At 41.3% G+C, this 20,261-nt stretch overlaps 1 protein-coding gene across 1 annotated transcript; it reads left to right on the top strand.

Moving 5' to 3' along the window:
• Positions 1 to 974: 974 nt before the first annotated feature.
• NOD1 (nucleotide-binding oligomerization domain containing 1) lies at positions 975 to 18,914 on the top strand. The gene is made up of 11 exons (XM_010192681.1): positions 975 to 1,299; positions 2,741 to 2,915; positions 4,131 to 5,934; positions 7,978 to 8,061; positions 9,108 to 9,191; positions 10,722 to 10,805; positions 12,752 to 12,835; positions 14,928 to 15,011; positions 15,638 to 15,721; positions 16,806 to 16,889; positions 18,373 to 18,914. Exons 1-11 carry the CDS (start codon positions 1,084 to 1,086, stop codon positions 18,443 to 18,445), a joined length of 2,856 nt encoding a protein of 951 aa, XP_010190983.1. The 5' UTR covers positions 975 to 1,083; the 3' UTR covers positions 18,446 to 18,914.
• The last annotated feature ends 1,347 nt before the right edge of the window (positions 18,915 to 20,261 follow it).

Raw genomic sequence — 20,261 nt, 5'->3', positions numbered from 1 at the left:
AAAGAGTCTTCGAATTCAGTTATTCTGTGCGATTCCTGCTCAAGGAGAGGTCTAGAGGTTTTTGTGAAGTGCTGGAGATTTTGTATATTTTGTATATTTACAATCACTTATTTCAGTACTTTCTGTAACGTTATTTTTCAGATTCTGAGAAACTGCATTTTTAACTTTCATGGTTTTGCCTGAATTTGGTATGATTAACCAAATTAAACCAGTGCAATGATATTCCTGTTTTACACGGTGTCTGAACCAATAGCTTTCGGAGACGTAAAGTGCTCTGTGCCCTTAAGTGGCCTATTTGCTCTGAAGTCTACAGCAGCATTTTCACTGTTAGCATCATTTTACTCTTAACAGAAACATCTGATGAATGGTTTGCCCACAGTCTTAAGACTGCCTCTCAAACCTGGTGCCCTGAAGCTAAATGCTTTTTCCTAGTTTAGCTAAAACTCTCTCAGAGTTCACAAGGCCTTGCTTACAGGGACAGTTGCATTGGCAACACTTTATACAGTGTCTGTTGTTGTAACAAAGAAAAAGCAAAGTGAATTGCTACTATAAATTAATTCCTCCTACAAAATTAATTGCTATGAAATGTAATTTTATTCTGTTTGTCCAGATATGTTTCAACAGATGCCCTGCTTTGTCTATTGAGACATGAAAAGCCAATTATAAATATTAAATTATGCACTAAGAACAGGCAGTTAATAAAGCAGATTCCAGTGGTGGTGTTTGAGGCAAGCTACAGCAAAGTACTGGTGTTACAGGGCAGACTGCCTGCAGAAAATAATTTTTTTCCAAAACCTGAACAAATAAATGGAAGAACCTGAGGAAGAAATCAGAATTTTTTCTTAATAAAGTTGGCCGTGATATTACACGAGATTGGAAGTGTTCTTTGATGGCTAACTGAAGGCTGTATCTGCATAGGATAAGGTTTTAAATTGAGGTTCTATACAATTAATTTTACAGGCTTGGCATTGTGAAAGACAGGTGGCCTATTTGCCCAAAGTTAACTCCAAGCTGACTTCTCACTGCAAATGGACAGTTTGTCAAAGATGAGGCTGGACGGAGCAGCTTCTTGCTATCCCAACCATGGAAGGCCAACTTTGTGCTAACCTGGAGAATTCTGTGAAGAAAACTCCGGGAGCAAGTCCTCCGTACTTTATCGCTTTGCTGAAGGTGTACCGAGAACTTCTGGTCAGTAGGATCCGAAACACGCAGTGTTTGATTGACAACTTGATTAAGAATGACTACTTCTCCACTGAAGATGCAGAGATTGTTGGCCAGTTTCCAACTCAAGCAGACAAGGTATGGGTTGTTTGTTTTTTCATTTCACTAGCCAGTGTAAGCTTTTTGTTATTTTCAGTTTACCACCAGGTTTTATGGGCTTGTCTGGCAATTTTATATGGAGGGTCTTTTCTAGTCTTTGTTATTTTTGAGTCTCCCCAAAATAACAGGAGAAGATTATTACACGTACACAGGTTTTTTTGCATTGTGACTTAAAACAGAGTCCTGATCTGTTTCCCTGACCAACCAGTCACACAGCTTCAGAATAGTGTCACAGTTAGAGGCAGGCAAACCATAAAAAATTCAGAGTCCTTGGACTTCACTAACAGTGCAGATTTTCATGAAATAGTAATTCTTGCTGGCAACTTGAAATGGTAACACAGTGCTCAGTCTGTGCACAGGGTCAAAGCTGAATAAATGCAGGCTGTATGATCATCTCCATGTCTTATTGTTCTGCATAATGTACACGATTGTTGTAACGAAGCTGAGGGGGAGGCCATGCATTGTGAGTCTAAGCAGAGACAGAGAGCAGGCCACAATAGTAAGTGAAGCGGACTCTGTGGGAGCTTCTCTGGAAGACATAAAATTGCTTTTTAGAGCATACAGATTGTCAAAAAATACCATGCTTTTGCTGTGCTGTATGTACCTCACACTGCTTTAAGCTCACAAGTGACCACAGTCTCTAGAAACCTTTGTCTGGCTTGGAACTGGATTATTCATTCATTCATTTCCAGCAAGAAGAGGATGCAGAGGTTCAAAATGGGCGCCTAAATGATTGTTCTGTCTTGCAGAGGGTTTTGTGGCACAGAGAGCAGATCCTGCCTTGCCTTTAGAGGCAACACTTTGTCTTGAACTGCCCCAGCCGCTGCTTGGTAGCCATTAATTTTAGTAACTATTGCAGGCAACGAGTCCATTGTACAGAGAGAGCCACAGAATTGAGTTGCTGTGTTAAAAGGAATACTTGTAGGTTTTGGGATCTGCATTAAGATCCAGAGAGAAATTCTGCCTACCCTGCTTTGGATCTGGCTGGATCCTGAGGTAAATCTAAATGTGACTGGGATATTTACAAACCAGAAGGTTAATTTAGGGCACTGAGAAACCACCCCTTTCTTTTTTATTTTAACCAGCATGGTGCTTAAAATATACTATCTAGCCAGGCTGAGGAAATCCTTTGGGTTCCCTATTGAGAAGCTGTATTTATCCATTTTGTTTCTGGTTAGCATACAATTTAGCTACAAGCTCAAGCCTTAACTTGCAGAGCTAACTTTCTTGCAACATCCAGATACAAAGTCAGTTTTGTGATGGTTCAAATTCAGAGCTAGATTTTGAATTCAAGTTTTGAAACACCTGTTTAGATTTTGATCCCCTCTTCCAGTCCAAAAAGGATCCTTAAAGCAGTCTACAAGTATCACTGTGATAAAACGACCTTTCATCAATGATCTTTCATTTGGTGTTTTTTCAGGTTCGCAAAATTCTAGACTTGGTTCAAAGCAAGGGAGAAGAAGTTTCAGAATATTTCATCCGTGTCCTGCAGAAAGTCACTGATGCTTACTATGAACTTCAGCCTTGGCTGGATGAAATCGGTTATGAGCCTTCAGAGAATATTTGTAGTAAACTTGTGGTAAATACAGATCCAGGTAAGGTCATGCATCTGTATCCCTCCTTTTAGAACTACCCTGCTAGGAAGCTCTAACCAGGTAATGTGAGGTTAAGAGAGTCTAGGCAGACACGGCCAGAGAAAATAAATGTGTGCATGCTGTTATTGCTAGCAGTGGTAGCCAAATAATTAAAAGGCACACTGTATAAAACAACAGTCGTGTTGATATATTGCATCCTGTTTTGCTGAAGTCAAGCTATTCCTGTGTTTGTTTGTGAATATATAGCATAATGGCACAACCACCTTGTGCCACTTGTAGTAGTGTCTAGGCCCCTACTGCAATTTATTAGCAACACTGTCATGTTTTGGCAATGGGATAGCCAGTATTTCATGATGAGGACAGTCAAGCAATGAGGCAGGTTGCCCAGAGAGGCTGTGCAGTCTCCATACTTGGAGATTTTCAAGATCCAACTAGATAAAGCCCTGAGTGACCTTATCTGATCTCACAAATGACCTTGTTCTGAGAAGGAGGTTGGACTAGAGATTCTCTGAAGTCCCTTCTAACCTGAATTATTCTATGATCCTAAGTGATGAGTTATACCAAAGGTCAGAGTTAAAGTATTGCAGAAATAAATGTTTCTCTCTTGAGAGGTTTTTTCGTACTATATAAACACAAGAATTACTTTGCCCCCATCTGAAGCAAAGTTTCTGTTGCAATAAAAACACGAGCCAACATTGCACAATAACTGAGACTCTCCTTTTTTTTTATTACTTTAAAAATAATCTTTTGAAGTGCCTGGCACCCAGTTGCTAAAATGCATGCCTTCTATTTACAATAATAAAAATTACCAAATTAGTTAGGAAAGAATAACTACCTACCCGATAGAAATTGCAGGTAGAATATCAGTATAGTGACCAACCCCTGCCTTTTCAGAGAGTCAAACAGTCTTTAACACAGGGTCAGGGGTTTGGCTTTGTGTATCAGCTGAAAGATAGCAGCCCCTTAAAGCAATACAGTGTCAGTACTGGCTTTCAGGAAATGGTGGCTTACATGTTACATCTTTCATTAGCAGCTGAACTTCCCAGGAGAGTGATGATGGCAGCACAAATAAATAGAACTAATCTGCCAAAGACCCATTTTTACATGAGAATTTTTTTAGTTTATTACCCCCTCCCTGTTCCCAAAGAGGTGGATCATAGTGTATCTACGCTTTTTAATAATAGTCTTTTTAATAATATTTAATTGTCTTTTTAGTTAGCAGGTATTGCCAGAAACTCAGATATGAACTGGGACGGGACTCCAAGTTTGTTACGTCCTACACTCAGAGGGAAGAGATGCTGCTTGAAGAAATCTACTCTAACAGCATTATGGAGCTGGTCAGTTTTACCAATGAGAGTCTAGGCGAGGTGTGTCAATTAGAAGCCCTTTTTGATGATGCAGTTGGGCTGATTAATGAAGATGGAGAGACTATTTATGTCTTTGGTGATGCAGGAATTGGAAAATCCATCTTGCTGCAAAAGATACAAAGCCTTTGGGCCAGAAAAGAATTGGATGTAGGGGCCAAATTTTTCTTTCGTTTCCGATGTAGGATGTTTAGTTGCTTTAAGGAAGATGAAGCCATATGTTTGAAAGACCTACTCTTCAAATATAACTGCTACCCAGACCAGGACCCCGCAGAGGTCTTCCATCACATCTTGCAGTTCCCTCATACAGTTCTTTTCACATTTGATGGCTTTGATGAGATCTACTCCAACTTTGATCTCAGTAGTGTTCCTGAGATGTGTTCACCCAATGAACCCATCCACCCCCTGGTGCTGCTGATAAGCCTTCTCAGAGGAAAGCTGCTTAAGGGTTCCAAGAAAATTCTGGCAGCAAGGACAGGAACTGAGATCCAAAGGAACATCATTAGAAAGAAAGTATTGCTCCGTGGTTTCTCCAGCAATAACCTGAGGGAATACACTGCCATGTTTTTCAAAGATGAGGGGCAACGAACACTGGTATTGAACCAGTTGGAAGCTAACCCCAATCTCTGCAGTTTGTGTTCTGTGCCTTTATTTTGTTGGATTATCTTTAAATGCTATGAACACTTCCTTTCCATGTTTGACAGCCACGAGCTTCCAGACTGTTCTGTTACATTGACAGACGTATTTTTGCTCATGATTGAAGTCCATCTGAACCGATCTCTGAAAACAAGTTTGCTGAAGAACAACACCAGGAGCCAAGCAGAGATGTTCAAATCAAGAAAGGAAACACTTTTGGCTTTGGGTAAAATGGCATACAAAGGGATGGGGAACTCTTTCTTTATCTTCGAGCAGGAGGAGGTCTCATCAGCGAACATCTCTGAAGAAGATTTGCAATTGGGCTTTCTCAGGACAGTTAAAGGTTACAGTGGCTGTGACAGTCAGTCTACTTACGAGTTCTTGCATTTAACCCTTCAGTCTTTTTTCACAGCTTTGTTCCTGATTATTGAAGAGAAAGTGGGTGCCAAGGAGTTACTTCAGTTTTTCAATGAATGTTCTTCCACTGAGACTGCCCAGCCTACTTGCCTTCGTATTCCTTGGATGAAGAAACAACTAGCTGGGGAGGATCCGTTCCGAAATAACGAACACTTTCATTTTACCAACCTGTTTCTTTGTGGCCTGCTTTCTAGATCCAAGCAGAAGCTTTTCAGACATTTAGTTTTGCCTACAGTCATTAAGAGGAAGAGAAAGACGCTTATCACATACCTTGGGGAGAGCATGAAATCCCACCTGAAAGGCCTCACTCGATCCAGGCTTACGGACTACAACCAGGTCCAGGTCCAGCCCAACTTTGTTTGGATGCTGAGGTGCCTCTACGAGACTCAGAACGAGAAAGTGGGGAAGTTGGCTGCCAGACACATGCATGCCAATTACATCAAGCTGACATACTGCAATGCCTACTCTGCCGACTGCAGTGCTATCTCCTTTGTTGTGCATCACTTTCAAAAGCACCTGGCTCTGGATTTGGACAACAACAACATCAATGACTATGGAGTAAAACAGCTGCTGCCTTGTTTCAGCAAGCTTGCAGTGATCAGGTAGGAATCTGTGCAAGAAGGTCCTTGGTTTATCCTTGGTTTAGTTCACAAATTGCTGGGCTGGAGGAATTGATCTTGAAAGTGGAGAAAAATGAGGTTTCATACTGCTGCTGGAAATTAGTTTCAGATCTTCTGAAATCTTTGCTAAGCCAGCCACAGGAGTAGGGACAAGCTGTGAATTTGGAAAACCAACTGGAAAGGGTGATAAGAAGTCCTTAGAAGCCAGGACTGTTGAAACCTGTAGGTTTAATTAGCTCTGTCTTGAACTGTTTTGTCTCAAAAGAGGATTTTTATGGGAGAAAGTGCTTAAGGGAAAAGAAAATAAACAGAAGTGCTTTCTCCATTATCTGAAGATTGCCTGAGCCTATCTCTGCCCTTTGTCGTATGGGATAAGAGAGGATCACAATAACCCTTGATCAAAAGCTCTGAAATTCTTGCTTTTACATCCTGCCAAGATGTCTGGCTTTTACAGAACAAAAGCTAATATGTAGTACTCCATGAAAGGTTGTAGTTGAAGCCTTCAGATGTGGTGTTACCCTGAGGTGTTGTGGAGGGAGGACATGGCTTGGTATGATCAGGAAGAACAGACTCCATCTCTAACATCACAGGCCAGATGGTTCCACCCCCAGTCCTTTGAGGTTGTGCCATGGAGCTATATCTTATTTGTCCAGACATTTAGGTGCAGAAAACCAGGAACTTCAAATATATCTTTTTTAAAGCTCCTTCAGCTTCATGAGAGGTGGTTTTTTATAAATTTATTTTTTTTCCTGCTGGTTGGCTCTGCTCTGCCTTTTATTTTCCTCTAGAACTAAATCAAAGCAAATAAGACTTTTTTCCAGTTAGTTGCAAGTCCACTGACTTCCCAAGAGAAAGCAATAAGGAAATTTGGGAGGGAAACATGTAAGTATGTAAGACAAAACTAAGAAAGAAAGAAAGGACAGTCTTTCATTCCCTGTCCCTATCATATGATTATGCCATACACAGTGTGATCTTGACACCATCCTCAGCACCGAACCAGTCTGTTAGGTTGCCTTTTTGTCTTTATGGCTGGTCTGATGTTGGGACTTTGATTTCTAATGACCAATTTCTGCAGGTCAGGAAATGTTGTTTCTAACAGCTTAACCATCCATTTCAAAGCAGCAAACTGCTCTGCAGAGATTGGCTCTGATTTCTCCTGCATGCTAGCGCATTCCAAAGTGACCAAGTTACTAAGGAGCAATAGCCAGGGAGGCTTTTGGTGATAAGGGACTCTCAGCAGTGAATGTTCAGCTTCAGAGTTTGTGTAGAAACTAAAGCTGGTCAAAATGGTTTCACAGGAATGGCTTTACCTAGAAAATGTGATTCATAGAGTTGGAACTCACAGGAACCTGTCAATTTAGGCAAGGTGAAAAAGCTTGAGAAGTTTAAAAAATAGTAACAGTAATAAAATAACAACCAACAAAACAAAAACACAAAGAAAAAATTTCAAAACCTCTGTGGAAAAAAAGTATTTTTATTCTGCGAATGACTGACATTGATTTGTTTAGTGTCTGCTTGAGACAATAAAATTAGAAACCTCTAGCACACCCGTGGGACTGCAGTTCTATTTCCTAGCCAGGGCTTTTCACAACCTTTATTCAGTGAAGCCTGAATGTGTTGTGACTTTCAAGATGCCAGGCTTTCACTAGGTACTCGGAGAGAAGGTTGCAAGAAGAGTAGTCTGAAAGCTTGTTTTTGCTAGGGTGTCAAGCAGAATTTCTTCCTGCAGTCACGGTAAATGTTTGTCCCTGGTTTCTGACTTGGTACATTTTATTGTTTTCAGTTCTGTGGACAGTTTCCAGAGCATTACCTTGGAGATTTGGGGCTTTTTGTTTTCTGTTGGTTTTGAAGTGAGCCATATGAAACTGAGCTCACCTTTCCCTTAATGGCTTTAATATGTGGCATGAGGACCTGTTAAAATTTCAGAGGAAAATGCATAGACCTGCAGTCATTCATTAACCCATTGGTGATGAACACTTGTAATCTGTGCTGATACAAACTTGCTTTTCTTTCCCTTGATTCCAGGCTCAGTGTAAATCGGGTCACAGATCACGGAGTAAGGATCTTGTATGAAGAACTCTCCAAGTACCAAATTGTGACTTACCTGGGGTATGTACCAATTGGGAGCACACCACTAGATAATCGATACTAGAAAATAAAACTGCAGTGCTGTCAGTACTGACACAGCAAAGGTGAGGTGGAAACCGCAGTTCCCTCCTCATTTACTGAACATGAGCAAAGCAGCATTTTGTGTCAGAAATTATTCAGCTGCCATCCTGTAACTGTTCACTGGGAAAAGGAGCAGAGCTTCATCTCCATTGCGCTGCCTCACAGGATGACCTCTCACTAACATCTGTAACACACTTTGGACTGCTTTCAGGTTGCTGAACTCTATGCTAGTTTTATTCCTAAAGCCTTCTTCTAGTGTGAAGGTGGGAGAGAGTGTGAGCAAGAGAGTGTGTGCTTTTACAGCCAGAGCCTTCTGTTTTCTCTGCTGTAAACTGATTTATTTCAACTATCCAAAGCAGATACAGCTTGGTAGAGACTAGTGTCAGAAACATACAGTTCCAAGTGTCATGTTTATGGTACCAATTTCTTTAAGACTTTAATTAGTTCTTAATCAAGTTGAAGCTGGAAGTCATGTTAACACTGACTTCCTGCTCTTGGTTAACTAGCTACATAAAAATGACTTTTTGAAAAGTGAACGTGAATACCAAGAATTATCTCCTTCCTCCAGTGTCCTAATGTAAGTACATCTGCTCAGGTATCTGATCTTCAGTAATATTTGCAAGGGGATTTTATGACTTTTAAAAGACCAAAAATACATTATTCTGGTGTTTTCTCTTCTGACTTCTCTTCTGGCAATATTATTTCTGTACTAACACAGGAATAAATCAAAGCTTTGTTTGCTTGAGGAGACCATTTATTAAAAAATCATATAAATATTTTCCCATGATTTGCAGTCTGATCTCCTTGTATTTTATATCTAGTCCTTCACAATCTGAATTGTGTATCAAAATAGAAAGAACTGTGAATGTGTACAAAGCTGTACAAAAAGGATAAATGCTATGTGTACATTGTAAAACATTCAGGTTGTAAATATTAAAGTAACAGTGGGAATAACTTATTTTTACAAATGTGATTTTGTCCTTAAGCTTATACAACAATCAAATCACTGATGTTGGAGCCAAGTACGTTGCAAAACTAATTGAAGAGTGTTCAAGCCTTGAATACGTTAAGTATGTTGGTTTTTTTTTTCCTTTCTACAGTATCCTAGTTAAGGTAAAGCAGCTTGAAACAGGAGAATGAGTGTAAAATAGACAAAAAATCTGTTTCAAGTAAAATATAAGGTAGGTTTCAGTTGCATATTCTTTTACATAACTCTAGGAGTGAATGGCAGCAGGTGAAACTCTTGAATCCATAGTCTTTACTGGAATAAAGGAATAAGCAAAAGGAGGGCATGAGACCTGTTCTTTATCTAAATCCAGTCTGAGCACTTGAGTGAGGCTTAAGTGGTCCAATGGGTGAATTCACTTGGATTTAGTACCGAGCTTCCTTATATCTTGTCTTTTACGGGCTGTTGGAGTGACGCTATGCTGTTGTCATACCTCAGCTCTGGAATCCCCCAAATTCACTCAGAGTTGTTCCCTTTAATTCCTGGAACTTGCCCATGTAAGAGTGTCTGGCCGTGCACAACACTGGTTTGACATAAAGGTAGATCATTAACCAACGGTTTAATTGTGACCATAGCAGAAAATAGAGGTAACTACAGCAATGGCAGCTGCTGGTATGAATGTAGCAGTCGGCAGCCAAGGACTCAGGTTTTGGTCCTTGTTCTACCACTAACTTGTCCAGAAATCCCACACTAGTGACACCTTTCCTACTTGAAATATTTGCATAGTTTTGAAACTCAAGAGCACTTTGGTTCTTTCACTGCTTTGAGACAGTGCTTTGCTTGTTGAATCTAACTTTCACAAAAAATCCTGTTGGAAGATGGTTGCTTTCAGGCTGCATAGTAACCCCAGAGATTATTTTGAGATAGAGTGCATATTCCTGTGCCTCAAGTCAGTCAAACAAGCCACTTCTACTTTATGTAAATGAAGGGTTTTTTTGTTTTGTTTGTTCTTTACATCAATTTATATGCAGTTGAGACTTACCTCTTCCTTGAACTCCAGCCATTTGATATCCTCATGTAGGCCAAAAAAAAGAGAAGGTCTTCAGGATAGTACCAGCCAGAGAAACTCACTGCTGCATTGACCTACGTCACTACCTATAGCCTATGCTTAGAACAAAAAGACTTGAAATTATTACAGCCTGTGCTCATCAGCTGCAGTCTGCTCTGGAGGCACACAACCAAGAAATACTCTGTTCCCTGTGGCACCATGAAACATGCTGCATGTAATTCTTGCACTCTGTAGCAACTGCTGATACTATGAACTATATTAAAAACTAGGCAGGGGCCTTGTCTTGAGAATCAGAGCTCCTAAGGCTAATTTCTGTTATACTGAGTGCCAAAACCAAGACTCTACAGTAATACTTCTGATTCGGATGGCTGACATGCAAAATCTGTAAAAGACAACATTAAATTATGTTTTTTAATCAAAGGTCAAATGCCTGCAGTATTTTTTTGCTCTAGGTTAATCTTTGATAACTGTAGCTTGCCTTTAGAGTTATTTAGCCTTAAATACTTGTATTGCCTTCCGAGCTGATGTTCTGTTATCTGTGCAGTTGTAAGTGATGTACCTCATCAGTTCATGTATTTTGTGCAGAATAGGAGCAAACAGAATAACTAGCGAAGGAGGAAAGTGCCTTGCCCAGGCCATCCAGAAGAGCAAGACCATGTTTGAAATTGGGTAAGTTCAGTGCTAAGGAGCAGAGCTCAGAGGTTGGCCTTGCAAGGCATCTGTAAATCCCTTAAGATTCCTTCTTATATTCTTGCCTTCTTTCCTTCTGCCATTCCTTCCATGTTTGTTTTGGGCCTGTTTTTTTTTTCTCCCCTGTTCTGACAGGACCTCAAAGGAGAGACAAACTAACAAGAGGACAGTATGTAATTATGGCAGCACAGCTGTTCTAGAGATAATTGATCATTTTTTTAAAGTCTGGCAGGTTTTATGACTATTGGCAATGTACCTAGTTATTGAGTGTCATTGTAATAGCTGTCAAACCTTCTGCATCAGGTCCTGGTAAAGTTGCAAGCTAGGAGAATAAAAAGGACTTCCTGTTGTCCTTCTCTCTGGTCTGTCCCAAACTGGAGAGTCTGCTATTATTGGAGAGAGGTCTGAGTGTACTCTAAACCTTTAATCCCTGTCCTCTTTCTCAGGAGAGATGCTAGACTTGAGGATTTTATTTTTATTTCCCCCCTCACCCTCCCCCAACAAATCCCAGTTTCTCTTTACACTCCACAGAAGAACATTTTTCACAGAATCTAAAACATACATAGAATTAAAACCTGTGTTTGGCCATTGTGAATATCACAATAACCCTGAAATATGAAAATCAGATTTGAACAATCAGATTTTTGGCTTTTAATCTTCTTTTTCTACAACATTTCACAAGTACAGTCACGCACACAAGTACAGCATGCACACTTCTATTGTCGTATAACTGGGTCTGCTGTGCTGTACTTGCTGGAATTTCAGGGAAGGACTCAAACTTTCTGCTGCGGAGGAAACAGTCACTCCAAATGGATTTAGGATAGCTTGGACAGAAATGTTTAAACAAATATATTCAACATTTACATAACAAACTGCATTGGGAGTGAAGGACAAGGAAATTCTAGGGAACTTACTGGAAGTGGATGTGTTTAGATACCACAAAGCTCAATTGATTTTAAAAGAGCTGCCAACTAATTACCCATCGAGCTGAGTGTGGCTCTGAGTCATCAAGCCATGATCCCTGTAAAAAACCTTTATACCTCAGCAGAGGCTCTTTTAAGCCTCATAATACAGAGTGAATTTTCAAAGTGTTTGGTCTGCATAGAAAAGATTTGACCAGATACTGCTATTAAATGTTAATCAAATCTCAGCAGCTTTTACCACATTACCTTCTCTTAACCCTTTGTGTTACTAAGGGTTGTTTTGCCATTGGAAATACAATTCCTTACAATTGTGTGGAAGAGCCCAGGGTCATATGGTCCCTGTGAGATTTTGATTTTGTCAGCTGGCAAGAGAGGAGATACCACTTGTGGGTAATGCTGAAGGAGTTGTAACCATTTTGCCAGATTACTCTGAAGTAGAGGTGAATCTTGGAGAGCAGTTCACTTCAGAAAGCCACCGATTGGGGTGCAGGTCCCTGTGCAGTTGTGCATCTGGTGGGTCTTTCCCAAGACTTTCTGCACTTTGCAAGGGCAAGTTTGTGCCCAACAGGTAACAGGAAAATGGCAGCAGGGGTATGGAAGGGAAATGCTGAGCAGGAATAAGATATGGTTTAAGACTTGGTGTATTTCACACGGCAGCTCACTGTAGAGGACCACAAGCCTCCTTTACCCCATAAGGGTACAGGGCTGCAGAGGGTTTTCCCAGTGCAGCAAGGTGATCCCAAAAGCATGCCCCCTGCAGCAGGCTGTCTCCTAGAGCTGCTTCTGTGCTGTGGCCTTAGGGCACTGGTGAGTCAGCAGAGGCTCTGGTGTGGTGTGCAGGGAGTAGAACATGCCTGGCTCAGTGGGGAGGGGACCTGCCAGGTTTCTTACAAGCCTGACGTAATCAGGGAGGGAGGAAAGGGAAGAGAAAAAGGGAGAATGCAATGCCAAGGGGCAGTAGGGCAGCATACCTGATATCTCCTGGTTTTCTCTCTTCACCAGGATGTGGGGTAATCAAGTTGGAGACGAAGGAGCAAAGGCATTTGCAGAAGCCCTGAGGAACCACCCCAGGTTAACAAATGTGAGGTAAAACACCAGCGGAGCCAGGCAGCTCGGCGCAGTGCTGCCTTTCCCGTCGGACTTTGAAGCCATGACTCTTCCCACCAGGCATTAGCTTGGAACACCATCTGGTATTGCAGCCTTCTCTGTGTAACCAATAGGAGGCCAGATTGAATCAAAAAGCCCTGTGCAGCCATTAAGCAAGTTAAAAATATTGCAGGGCTGGCATCCTTTCCCCTTTCCCCTGTCTGCACCTCCTCCCCTCATGCTGCACAGAGATACTGGCATTTGTGAGCGCACGTGGTCAGTGGGTGCCATTTTGGTCTGAGAGCATTAGCAGAAGGATGCAGCAGCTGCCACACAATCAGGCTCCCAGCGAGCTCAGTGTTACCAATCTCTGTTGCGAAGGTACAGCAGCTTCTACCAAAGTCATTTTCAGGTGATAAACTGTTTGGGTAGGGACTGGGGCATTCTTTAAATTCAGGCTCATCCTATGCTCTAGTGGAGCTACACCACCACACATTCAGTGCTAATGAGATGTAGCTCTCACTGGACTTCAGTGATTCATCCCAAACCAGCCTTCTGGAAGAGCTAGCATGGGTGAAGTTGGTAGCACAGCATGGGGAGAAGGCCAGCAGTGTAAAATAGCTCATCCCCTGCCAGCCTTTCAAATGCTGGTGAGGGATTTAGAGATGCATCATATGGTGGTGGCTGCAGCTGGAGTCCCTCCACACAGCACTGGGTTCATGGGGATCCTTTCGGTTTGTCTCCCAGTTCCACTGGTGAGCGAGCAGACAAGGCTCTGTGGTTTCCCCACAAGGTGGCACATGGCACTCGTTTCTCTAGAAATGGGGAGTTAGGGGACCTCTGGAGAGCATGTTGCTGCCGCTTCAGATCCAGGGATTTCGGAGCTGGTGCTTTGTCCTCCTTTTTGCGAGCGGATAGCCAGGCTTAAAAAATTTAAAGCTGAGCAGGTGCAGTGACCTAGATATATTTAAACTTAAAAGCTCTCTGAAATAGCCATCTTCCCGTAATTGCAGAATCCATCCAGACACATCAGACTTGAAAGGAAACATTTTGAACCTGAATCAGAGCTGAGGGATTCTCAGATGGGAACAAACATGCTGATTAATGTTTGCAAAAATAAGGATGAGTAACTGTGCTGGCTAGGGCTAGGTTTTGCTGGCAGCTCTGCAGAGTGGATCTTCTGCTCTACAACATACTTGCACTTGGGTTAATTTCTTACCTTCCGCTGGTTAATTTTGTTTCATGGTTTGAATTCATACTTAGCACCAATGGTAGCTTTATGAGAAGATTAAGGGAAGATAGACCCTGCTGCGTCACTTTAGCATATTTGCCATTTGTCAGCCCAGTCACAATGGACTGAGAATATCTAGTTTCAGCTGAAGCTAGGAAGGGCTTGTGCTAACAGATATTTGTGCCATTGCTGCACTTTCTACCTTTTTTTTTTTTTTTGGAGACCTCACACTGTTTTCAGGCTCTGGCCTTGCTTTTGAGGTGGGAAATACTTTTTGAACTCTCAAAGCCTGGAGCATAGCTTTAACTGGCTGGTTTTGCCAATGTCTATTCAAAGAATGAAGGGCAGACTAAGAAATGTTTGTGGTTTGTCATGAAAAGCATGCATTTACAAGCTTATCTCCATACGCAACAGAAGGTGTTGTGTTTGGAAAAAGAATGAGAGATTCAGGTGTCTGAAGGACTGAAAGGACAAAGTGCCCAGTTTGTACAGGGAGTTGGAATGGCAAATTCATGTAAAAACCTGTGTACTGCTAAGTACAACTCTTTGTCCTTGTTAAAAGCCTTGGCTCCGAAATCACTGGGTGCAGCTCTGCTGTCAGTCCCAAGAGTACCGCTCACTGACAGCCAAGCTTATGGCGTGTACAGTAGATCTGCACGAAGGCTGCAGCCTGTGAGCTGTACTCACTTGGAAAAGTCATAGGGCTTTACTGGTTTGCAAGGTATGTGAGCCTTTGAAACACCCAAACGCTGATCTGTACAACTGGGAAATGGATCATCCACTATGTTCATTAGTATTTGGCAGCAGAAGGGCCAGGTGATTTTGGCTGTTTTCTTAGACCTTTGTGTCTTTTCTTCACAGTCTTGCATTCAACGGCATCACGACAGAGGGAGGCAAAAGCATTGCTGAAGCTATGCAACACAACAACTCCGTGAAAATATTCTGGTAATTGACAGTGTAGTCTACACCTCCTCTTCTTTCTCTAGAGAAACCTACAGCCCAATTTTATTTCTTCCAATCCCATTGCCGCCTCCTACTCTCCTCTCCTCCTTCTCTCCCTCACCCCATCCCCTATGCTTTCAGTACCAGCAAACTACAAGATATATCCCTCTGGAAGAATGTGAACACAAGTAATAGATCAGCAGCACATGTCCTTTAGGACACATTCCTATGTGTGTCTTGCTTTTCTCTGCTTCCTCCATCTTTCTTTCTGCATCTCCTCTCACTTCCATCTGAAGTCAAGTACTTTGTCCTCAGTTTTTGTACCTCTTCAGTGTTATCTTTACCTTGTTACCTTTTCCCACCACACCTTATCCACCTTTTAGACACTAACACATCATGAGAAAGTATCATTAGAACATTTCTCTGAGAAATAAAGATCTGATATTCTTGTCTCTTTAACCTCCAGGGTTTCTCTTCAGTATTTCTTTGTGCCCAGCCTTTAGAAATTGCTCAGGGCAGGAACAGCACATCCCCCTTTGGCTGTCTAAAGCTAAGTCACAGACAGGCTGGAAAAGCGGGGCTGTAACATAATGATAACATCCTAAGTGAACATTTTCTCTCTCATTTAGGTTGACTAAAAATGAGCTGGATGATGAGGCAGCCATGAGTTTTGCAGAGATGCTGAAGGTCAACAAGAAACTGGTGCATTTATGGTGAGTTACATTCCACAGAGGCACAGGCTCCTTGGCAGTCACTGCATTAAAGCTTCACCTTCCAAGTCTATGTAGGTCACAGTAAGCTTTCTGTGCATGATCTGGACACAGCTGACTGGTTGTGGACAGTTATAATGGAAAGTTAATAAAGTTGCTGTCCTGCATTTTGAACCTGCTTTCATACAAGGAAAAGTTTAAACTGTTTGTGTGTCCTGGTAACTTTTGAACTACTGATTGATTTCATCTCTTCTTAGGGGAATAGTGCTAGCCTCACAATAAATTAAAAAAAAAATACAGGTAGACAGCTGGATTAGAATAACCTTCTTATGATTCTTACTATTTATCATCATACTATGACAGTAGCAAGCTCAACTCTTACTCTTCAACCAGAAACCTACATGACGTATTTAAGTATCTGTCTCATTTGCCTGATGTTTTCTGGTAGGTCTAGCACTTTCAATCATGCAAGGCACTCACCTATAAGACATAAATCCCCAGGAAGCCAGGGATTATTTCTAGCAATCACAAAGAGACTTGTTAAACTTCTAAGGAAACACAGCATTGGCTGTTCTAATCCAGAGGTTCACAAGAATTTCTCCATGGATAGAGTTGGGCAGATGTGGGAACAAGACAGGAGGATTTGGCAACCTCTAGATCATAACTGCTAAAACTCTAGGCTTATGTAGGTTCCGTACTCAGAATTTTCTGCACATCACTTAAAAATGTCTCATAGTGTTCTTAAAAAGAAAACAGAGCTAAGAGGTTGGTCTATCTCTGAGTCCAAATATTACGATCCCCTACCAGTAGTAAACAGTTCTCAATAGAAATTTTTCAGCTGTGTAATTAAGCTCAGTATCTCCAGAATGTATCCACATGCAAGATCAAAAGGAGATGATGATACTCTGGGCTCTGTTTCTGAAAGTGCATGTGAGGCATTTGACCAATGCTGCGTGCCATCCTCACAGGTAGCAATCACAACCATCTTGTGGCAGACAGCTTTTCTTGACATCAAGGTGAATGTGGGTTGTGCACACACTGTGAATTAGTTTACACATTCATTTGACATGAAGTGCTTTCATTTCAGGCTTATCCAGAATCAAATTACAGCCAAAGGGGTGAAGTACCTCAGCGAAGCTCTCAAGGAGAACACAGCTATTAAAGAAGTCTGGTAAAGATTCCCCTCCTCAATGGCTTACTTTGTAAACTTTCTTTCCCTTTAAAACAATTTTGGCATTAGTACTTTCCAGCCTAAAAAAATTCAGAGTGAGTTTATGTGAGGCAGGGGTTGTAGTTCCAGCTGTGGCTTTCAAATAGGTAAAAAGCTTCTGTCGTTGAAACCCTTCCCTGTGTGTTACGAATGTCAAAGAGTTTTGTTCACATCTGTCTGTGCCACTGACTCGCAGAACGTGTATGTTTGCAGAATTGGGGCCTAAATTTGTACGCCAAGTTTTGCTTGTTCTGATTTATTTTTAAACTTCTGAACGTGTTTATGCTTTTCGGGAGCTAAATCCCAACAAGCAGAGATGGTTACATTTAATTAGCATTACTAAGCTGGTTCATAGAATTTGTGCTTGGGTTTCCTTTGGGCGGTGCTCCAAACAAACTGCAAGTGCTAAGCTACAAGGAGATTAACTTTTTGTGAGATTTGCTTGGTTTAGATTAGGTAGAAATCACATAGTGACACGTGTGCATTGTAAGGCACAAAGCCAAATACCACATTCCTTTCCTCACCTCGGGGAGCTCAGGAGTCAATAGAACTGCACTGCTTTTAGCACTGCTTCTTTTTTATTATTGAACATGAAATTTATTCATATAGATATATACATATACATATCTTCATATATAGATATATACACACACGCATACTTGTTTTAGTGAGAGGGCACTGAATTCTTGTTTAGAAAGACAATGGCTCACTGTCTGACTGGTGGGTTCCCTGGAGATGTGGAAGAGATGCTTTTTTTTCAAAGGCCACTGTCAGCTTTCGTCTACAGCAGAGGCATCAGCTCCCACTCAAATCATTCTGAATCGTCAGACCAAAGTCTGTCTCCTCATTCTTGCCTGGATTTTCAGAGGTGTTCATTAAATAACCCAAACAATTTCATAAATCTAAATGGTTTAATAGATTTTAATATTTCTAAAAGCTGCACTTACCAGGCTGTTCATTTTCAGGGGTGTAAATGTAGATTAATAGATTAACTTTATGTATCCAGACTTGAAAATTTTGCTGTAAGTCGTTTCACATGAATAATGCCTGAGTACTTAACAGAGTTTTCTTCCCATGTTATCATGGCATACACAAAAAGGCACTGAAGACTATTTACATTTCTTTAAATAAGAACCTTTGCCAGCTATATACTGCTTGCTGAAATGCAAACAGCTGCGTATCCAACACCGATTTTAGTTCAGTGAAGTTTAGGTGTTAGTTCAGTTTTTCTTTCTGAAGAAGTAGCCTTGTTCCTCTTATGTGCAGGGAGGAGAGCAGTGCTGTAGCCTGCCTGCCTGAGTCCAGTTCCCAGTGGTGTCCCCTTGAGAAACATGCAGCTCACATGGCATTACAAAGCTGTGGTCTCTGCTCTAAAGCCTTGGAAAAATCAGAAGACAACAGTCATTACCTTACTTTCACATCCCTTTTATTTTCCCTCCTCCAGTTTGAACGGGAACCTGATAAGCCAAGAAGAGGCCAAAGCTTTTGAAAACGAAGAACGGATCATTTGCTTTTGAATGAGGACTTTCTTATTTTGACAAGCTTTGTGTTACAGAGGTTACCTCTGCACTTGGATGGGAGAGTTTATAAAGGCATAAATCTGCAGTGCCTGTGGCAGGAGGGAGATACGTGATCAGCTGCCTTGTTACGAACGCACTGCGCTCCCTCAGCTCATCCCTTACCCTGCCTGTTGTTATTAATCCTTCTGGTGAGTGGGAAGTTGTCTGGGTAAATAATTAATGTTTGTTTGGTGCTTTGAAGATGAAATGCAAAGTGCTAACAGACCAAATCCACTGGCAGGTGTATGCGTTTTTATAATGGAGTTTAGATTTATTCTATACACTGATGTAAATAATCTCTAACTTATTTATATACATAGATACGCACGCACATTTATATATGCAAGAAAAGGTGCAAGATGCACAAATTCCACAAGCTCACAGTATTATCTGCCTCATAACTGAAAATGAACATACATAGCTTTACTGGAAGCAGAATCTGTCTATAATAGCTTCATGGTACCAGTGTTTTCAACATTAATACCTTTCTCCTGCCTAGGAATTAGGCCCTTATTTCTCCATTGACTACAGGGAGTGTTGTAGACACTGACTTTTTTTTTTTTTGGAGAAATGGATACATCAGGCTCAGATTACTTTCAATAATCTTTTTTTTTTTTTACCATATTGAAGCCAGTACATTTTATTTTATATAACCAGAAATCCTTACGGCTATCACTGTAAAAGCATAAAACTGGCAGTAAACCACTTTTGCTTAAAATTTCCTGAGGGCTGCATAGAGCCTGCCACCTCCTGTTTTCACAGTGTTTGTTCTGGGGCGGGGGTCTGGAAAGAAATGTGAAAAATTAATTAGCAGGCTGTTCATTGCTTTGGCTCGTGGCCTAGACACTGTGCTGGTGGCAATACACCAGTATTAAGTTGCCTGGCTTCAGTGGGGAGAAAAGGCAACTGAAAATCTTTTGCGTCAAGTGGAAATCCCTGCTCCCAGCAACGTGTAAGCACAGAGGAGAACTGAGATTTGCTTGGAAAGCTTAAAATACGCTTGAATTAGTGGCAAGTGCAAGGCAAGGGGCAGGTAGCAATGATAAGGACATTATCCCCTTAATGAAAATAATTTGGAAGTGTAACTTTAGATGCCCTTAAAAGAAACCAGTCTGCAAAAGAGTGGAGTATTTGGTTATTTTTGTGTGCGCGCAAATTAGGCATACTTTATAAAGGTAAACTCAAACTCTACCCCACAGTGTGTACAAGGAACCTAAAATGCAAAAGGCATGATCCATTTTCCTACCTTCTTTCTCCAATGTTACCAGCCCCCGAAAAAAAACTTTGAGAAATGATTCACCAGTTGCTGACTAACCCACAAAACCTTGGTAGGCTGGAAGAAGAGTCTCCAGTTAAAATGCCAAACCAATGAACCGTCACCTTCCCATCTCTTAACTCTGCCCCATAAAACAAAACATGGACAAATTCTGTCTACTCCCTTCAGCTCCCTGACACATTTTAAAATAGTCATAAAGCTTTTCACAAAAGTTTATAAACACAAATTTTAAAAGAAGATATGGAAAAAACAACTCAGTGTTCATTATTTTTTCAGTGGCTTTTCCTCCCTGTGCATGGTATCAGCACTGACTTTTCGCAGGGAGACAGATGAGGCTTTCAGCCCTTGCCAGAGGAAAGTCAGGTAACTTGAATGATTTCTGCACCTGAGCCATTTGTTTACTGAAGCAAAAGGGCACACAGTTGCAGATGAGCTGGGGTTTGGTTGCAGAAACATCTGCCAGCGCAAGGCCTTTAGACACTTCTCAGTGACTTTAAC

This window comes from Mesitornis unicolor, unplaced genomic scaffold, assembly GCF_000695765.1.
Source record: "Mesitornis unicolor isolate BGI_N332 unplaced genomic scaffold, ASM69576v1 scaffold51389, whole genome shotgun sequence".
In the NCBI taxonomy this organism is placed as follows: Eukaryota; Metazoa; Chordata; class Aves; order Mesitornithiformes; family Mesitornithidae; genus Mesitornis; species Mesitornis unicolor.
Note: the sequence above shows the minus strand (reverse complement) of the source record. Positions and strands in the feature narration are given on the sequence as shown.